Source organism: Triticum aestivum, chromosome 4D (genome assembly GCF_018294505.1).
Source record: "Triticum aestivum cultivar Chinese Spring chromosome 4D, IWGSC CS RefSeq v2.1, whole genome shotgun sequence".
Lineage (NCBI taxonomy): Eukaryota > Viridiplantae > Streptophyta > Magnoliopsida > Poales > Poaceae > Triticum > Triticum aestivum.
Window position 1 is genome coordinate 500623855 of NC_057805.1, and position 6399 is coordinate 500630253.

At 47.9% G+C, this 6399-nt stretch overlaps 1 protein-coding gene across 1 annotated transcript; it reads left to right on the forward strand.

Annotated features, from left to right (window-relative positions):
* The first annotated feature begins 2031 nt into the window (after positions 1-2031).
* LOC123100595 (phospholipase D gamma 1) lies at positions 2032-6012 on the forward strand. Its single transcript, XM_044522500.1, has 10 exons — positions 2032-3139; positions 3322-3438; positions 3528-3722; positions 3822-4070; positions 4151-4219; positions 4312-4459; positions 4680-4828; positions 4966-5133; positions 5277-5474; positions 5553-6012. The coding sequence occupies exons 1-10, from the start codon at positions 2051-2053 to the stop codon at positions 5844-5846; spliced, it is 2676 nt and encodes an 891-aa protein (XP_044378435.1). The 5' UTR covers positions 2032-2050; the 3' UTR covers positions 5847-6012.
* The last annotated feature ends 387 nt before the right edge of the window (positions 6013-6399 follow it).

Here is a 6399-nt window from a genome sequence, read left to right on the forward strand (position 1 = left end):
CCATGCTTAAATCCCGAACGTTCGGGAGTTATCATTACCGTTTCTTTAACACTCCACGTCAGACTTTCGGAGCGGGTCTCAGCGCCCCCCGCGTCATCTTTTACCTCTTTGTATTTGCTATTTTACTAGTGAGATGCATTGTTCTAAAAAAAACACCAAAATACATTGATTCGGAAATTGTTTATTTGACAAAGTATGTGAGGGGTCATCTTATATGTACTACCACCGAATCGGTACATCCATATCTAGACAAATCCAAGACAAGAATTTTGGGACGGAGGGAGTAACAAATATCGATATGTTTCTTCGGATATTCATTCTTCTCTAGAGCTCACAAGCATCCAGATGAATAGTATATGTAGGCATTGTTCTTACTCTAAATTTCTATCGCACATGTGTATGGAACATTCTAATAATTGTTCCCTTGGAAAAACATTCTAATAATCGTTGGATCTGTAGGTGTTATGTCAAAGGAGAGAATAGACGATGGATCCTATATATGTCCCATAGGGTTGCGATATACACGGCATCTCAACATCGCCACCGCCGTTCTGTGTTGTGTGTGTCTCTTGCGTTGGCCTTGTTGTGCTGTGCCCACAGCTGAACTTGGGTTTCGTTTGTGTTTGGGCCCGTCGGTCCTGTCAGCGGTGGTTGTGTACACGGCATCTTCAAGTCATGTCCATCCAAAGATGCATGTCTGATCCTATGCAAAAAGACATACCACTCGGGCAAGATCTACGGTGAATGTGCTCGTGAAGGATGCCGCTGCATAGTCTGTGTGATATCTACAGGAAATTGAGGGTACTAGCCAGCCTCGCATGGTGCCACATAATGATTTCTAAGATTTAGAATATTTGTAATAATATTTACATGTTCGTTTTAAAACAAAACTTAAAAGTCTATGGAAATTTGTGTTCCGAGAAACATGATCGAAGTCCTCTGATAATTTAAGCATGAGCAATGTATTAATACATTCAATCTTGGGATAGCCCATAAGCTCGGCCATTTTAATTGGCCTCTCAAAGGAAAATTGCTGCCATAGAATAGCTAACCGCCATCCTCCTTAATTATATGTGTAACGGAATCTACCAGTTTTTATGCATAGGTGATTTTTGATAGTTAACTCGCTTTTAGAGCACTACAACCGGAGCCTACGCGGACGACTACAATCGGCGCTCTATTGACCGCAAGGGGAAGGGACCGACGTGGAAATAGTGATGTCCGGCGCCACTCTCCGTTCTATCTAGCTATCTAGTTTTATTTAATGTATCTAATTTATGTGTCGGGTGATGAACTTGCTCTTTTGGGCCCGATTGTACGAAAACTTGCTCTTTTGGGTCCGGTTTATGCTATATATGTATGTTGACCTACGAGTTGCATGGATCGTATGGATTGGGGGCCTGATATTTGAGGACCATGATTGCGGACAAGAACAAATAGGGGGTGATCAGTCACTGTCCACAGATATATAGGGTGGACCATGGTTGTAGGCGCTTTTAGCTAATGTATGTATAGTTAGATAAATTTATATTTTTCGCTAAAACTCGAGATATTTACTTTGTAAGTGACAATTGTTTTGAGCCAACGACAATAATTGTAGATAATATTAATCAAACAATAAGACTGTGAAAATGCAAAAAATCTGATGTTAGATTTTTAGGAATTGTAAACCTGACGTTTTTATGGCAATTTATATTGACACGATGATCGTTTACAAGCCCAGCAATTTTCTGGCAAAAAAAATGAACTTAGGTGGATTTGCCATGCTCTTCATCTAAACTTGCTATCCTCGACAAACATAATTTGCCATAAAAACATTCGATTTGCCATGCCTAAAAATCTGGCATTCGCTGGATATTCGGGTCCTAAGATTAATCATCTTGTATTAAACCATTTACGTACAAATATATTTGTATGTGGCAATGTTATAATAAGAGATTATGTATCCAATAAGAGAAAAAAAAAAGAACCTCCCCTGCATTTCAGGGGAAGCAGCTAGCGATCCACCACCAGTACCGAACAACGGGGAGGAGAGAAGGTGGGCAGCTGCATGCATGCAGACGCGCGCGCGGTGCCTGCACATGCACGCGTGCGCGGCGACGATCATCGCGCGAGCAACGCGAGACCACCAATCGATCAGCAGGCTAGACGTGCGTCGGAATCGAGACACAGATCGATCGTCGTGCGCGCTCGGGCGATCGATCCTGCAGCAGCAGCAGCGGCGGCGGCGATGTCGGACGACGAGGACTGCCGGACGACGGCGGCGCTGCTGGCGTCGACGTCGTCTAACCACCGGGCGGTGCTGCTCCACGGCAGCCTGGACATCTGGATCGACGAGGCGTGCAACCTCCCGAACAAGGACATCCTGTCCAACACCATGGGCGGCCTCCTCAAGAGCTGCACCTCCGACCCCGGCTCCAAGTCCACCAGCGACCCCTACGTCACCGTGCTGGTCGCCTCCGCCACGGTGGCGCGCACCTTCGTGATCCAGGACGACGAGAACCCCAAGTGGCGGCAGCACTTCCTGGTGCCCGTGGCGCACGAGACCGCCGCGGTGAGCTTCGTCGTCAAGGACAGCGACGTGATCGGGGCGGAGCTGATCGGCGCCGTGGCCATCCCCGCGGAGTCCCTCCTGGCCGGCGACCGCGTGGACGGCGTGTACCCGGTGCTGGAGTCGTCTGGGAAGCCGTGCCGGCCGGGCGCCACGCTGCGGATGTCGGTGCAGTACGTGCCCGTGGCGAGGCTCACCATGTACAGCCACGGCGTGACGCCGGGCCCGGACTTCCCCGGCGTGCCTAACACCTACTTCCCGCTCCGGCGCGGCGGGCGGGTGACGCTGTACCAGGATGCGCACGTGCCCGGCGACGGGCAGTGCCTGCCGGAGATCCGGCTCGGGAACGGGCAGCTCTACCGGCACGGGCAGTGCTGGCACGACGTGTACGACGCCATGTCGCAGGCGAAGCATCTCATCTACATCACCGGGTGGTCGGTGTTCCACACGATCCGCCTGGTGCGCGACGGCGGCGACAAGGCGCGGCCGCTGGGCGATCTGCTCAAGAAGAAGTCGCAGGAGGGGGTCCGGGTGCTGCTGCTCGTCTGGGACGACCCCACGTCCAGGAGCGTCCTTGGCATCCAGATGGTAATAACTGAATTCAGTTGTCGATTTAATCAAAATGCTGCAGAATTTTGCAATTTATGTTCATGTCATTTATCTGAATTAATTCTGCTCCAAGTTTCATCGTTGGCTTTGATGAATTTGAATGAACTGATAAGAATAATTTCCATATGTAAATTATGACTTCATGCCATCGTCATATGTAGGAAGGTTACATGGGCACACGAGATGAGGAGACGCGTAGGTTTTTCAAGCATTCTTCGGTTCAGATACTGCTCTGCTCACGATCTGCCGGGAAAAGGCACAGCTGGGTGAAGCAAAAGGTTGTCTTTCATTTCATCCGAGGAAATAAACTTACTTAGATATTATCTTTATGGGCAATGAGCTGATGATGGCAGGCATTGGAAACCAGGAGACAGGAACTATTTTTACCCACCATCAGAAAACGGTGATCGTCGACGCCGATGCCGGCAACGGGAAGCGGAAGATAGTCGCTTTCGTCGGAGGCCTTGATCTATGTGGTGGGAGATACGACACTCCAAGGCACAATCTGTTTCACACTCTTCACACGGTGCACAAGGAGGATTATTACAACCCAAACTTCGCGGTGAGAACTCCTGAATATAGTCTGAACTTTGTTAGAGATTTTCATTCAAGGATCAATTCTATATTTGATAGCCAAAATGCGCCGCTTGTCTCGATGCAGGTAACTGATGAGCGCGGGCCGAGAGAACCATGGCATGATTTGCATTCCAAGATCGACGGCCCGGCAGCATTCGATGTCCTGAAGAACTTTGAGGAGCGTTGGTCAAAATCATCCAAGCGCCACGGGTCCAAGAAATTGTCGAAATCATGTAATGACACGTTGCTCTGGATCGAAAAGATATCTGAGATCGCAGCTATTGACGATGATGTATACTCCAATGACAATGACACGGAGAGATGGGATGTTCAGGTAAGATCTTCCACAGTATTCCAGAGTTTCCAACCAAAGTCGTGTGTCGAAACATTGAGCAGTCTCATGTTGGAGTGCAGATTTTCCGATCGATCGACTCGAACTCCGTCAAGGCTTTTCCCAAGGATCCACGAGAAGCAACCATTCAGGTAACTGAAATACAGTTTTCACCTGACCATAACTGTGTTCAGACAGAGCTCCATTTGTTTTACCTGATAGACAACTTTTGCTTTCTTGACAGAATCTTGTTTGCGGGAAAAATGTACTAATCGATATGAGCATACACACAGCCTACGTTACCGCCATCCGAGCAGCCCAACACTTCATCTATATTGAAAATCAGTATTTCCTTGGCTCTTCATTTCAATGGGATTCACATAGAGATCTTGGTAAGCAAGGACTAGTACAGTTTCTTTCAATCTTAATGGCATGCTAGGTTGTGTTGTTTAGTGTCGACTTTGCTATCTCTTTGTTCTTGATGAACTAGTGCAGGTCACCAAATTAAAAAAAAAAATCTGATACCTTAATTTCCCACATCATGCCAGCAACAAATATGCCCGGTACTTAAACTTCTGGCAGCCCCGGACTCTGAAATTGGTTTTCTTGCAGGCGCGAATAATTTAATTCCGATCGAGGTAGCCCTGAAAATTGCTGACAAGATCTACGCGAACGAGAGATTTTCGGCATACATAATAATTCCGATGTGGCCTGAAGGCAACCCAACCGGTGCTCCTACACAGAGAATTCTTTACTGGCAGGTTAGGTTCTTTATCTCTCTCAGTGACTCAGATCTTTATCACTACAGTGTCAACTAAAGCACATCAGTTTCTAAGAACCTTCATTATAAGCATAGCTGCTTCTGTTAGGCTAATGCAATTCATGTGTGCCACTGCAGAAGAAAACAATGCAGATGATGTACGAGATAATCTACAAGGCATTGAAAGACACGGGATTGAATGGTTCATATGACCCACAGGACTACCTGAATTTCTTCTGCCTCGGCAACCGAGAAGCGGTGGAAAATGCCGCTTTCTCCGAAGCATTTTCACACACCAACCCTCAGGTGAGAATCGATCAAGTCAAGGACTGCAAGCGGCTAAAATTCTGTGGCAATGCGAGCACCACTATATGTAGGTGCCACTTTTTTCTGAAAGATTATGCAGCAGAACTCACACTTGTCTGCCCTGATGGGCATGGATTGTTCAGGACCAAGCTAGGAAGAACAGGAGGTTCATGGTGTACGTGCACTCCAAGGGCATGATCGTGGACGACGAGTACGTGATCATCGGGTCGGCCAACATCAACCAGAGGTCCATGGAGGGGACGAGGGACACCGAGATCGCCATGGGCGCGTACCAGCCCCACTACACCTGGTCCAACATGTTCTCTGCTCCCCGCGGACAGGCAACCAGCCAAATCCATTCCCTCACCCCATCATCATCATAAATCTACAACGACTGACGAACTGGAATGCTGCTGCAGATCTACGGGTACAGGATGTCGCTGTGGGCGGAGCACACCGGGGGCGTGGAGGCGGTCTTCGAGCGGCCGGACACGCTGGAGTGCGTGCGGCGGGTGCGGGGCATCGGGGACGCCAACTGGAAGCGGTTCGTGGCGGAGGAGGTGACCGAGATGCGGGGGCACCTCATCAGGTACCCCGTCGCCGTCGAATGGAACGGCAAGGTGGGGCCGCTGCAGGGGTGCGCCGCCTTCCCGGACGTCGGCGGCAACATCTGCGGCTCCTTCTCCGGCATCCAGGAGAACCTCACCATATGATCTCTTCTCTAGTAGTGCACCAAGCATTCGTAGACGCACGATTAACAAATTAGTGGTCCAGATGCAAAGAGAGAGACAACTCAGTCATATGTAGTGCTCCCCGCAGTTTTATGCTCTTTCTCCGGTACAAAAAAAGTGTTTTTGCATGGGTTTCACAATATTTTCAGGCATGCTGGAGCAAAGTTTGCTGAACATATTTTCAGGGAAAAAGAATGTTTTTAACACGTTAGTTTTTCTGTTTTGAAATACGCGATTTCAAACAAAGTTCCATGGTTCATTTCCTTTGGCCGCGTTTTCCCCATAATATTTAGGTATATTTCTTGTGAATGCTTGAGCATTTCGCCAAATTTGGTTAACATTTACACATTGCTTACATAGCCGTTTCATTCGAGTTTCAATAAATGAAAATTTTCAAAACATATTCAACATTGATCATGTATCGAAGAGCACGTCCAGACCAAGAGGATGGCGAAAACAGTTACTAAATCGGACACACACTTCGAAAAAAGATCTTACTTTGGGTAATTTTTTTAAAGCATGGATTAAATAATCG

Bases quoted from the DNA above. Each gene is read 5' to 3' on its own strand.
- LOC123100595 (XM_044522500.1), top strand. From the start codon at position 2,051: ATGCATGCAGACGCGCGCGCGGTGCCTGCACATGCACGCGTGCGCGGC. The intron at 4,220-4,311 runs GTAACTGAAATA...CTTTCTTGACAG, and splicing joins CACGAGAAGCAACCATTCAG to AATCTTGTTTGCGGGAAAAA. The intron at 4,829-4,965 runs GTTAGGTTCTTT...GTGCCACTGCAG, and splicing joins AGAGAATTCTTTACTGGCAG to AAGAAAACAATGCAGATGAT.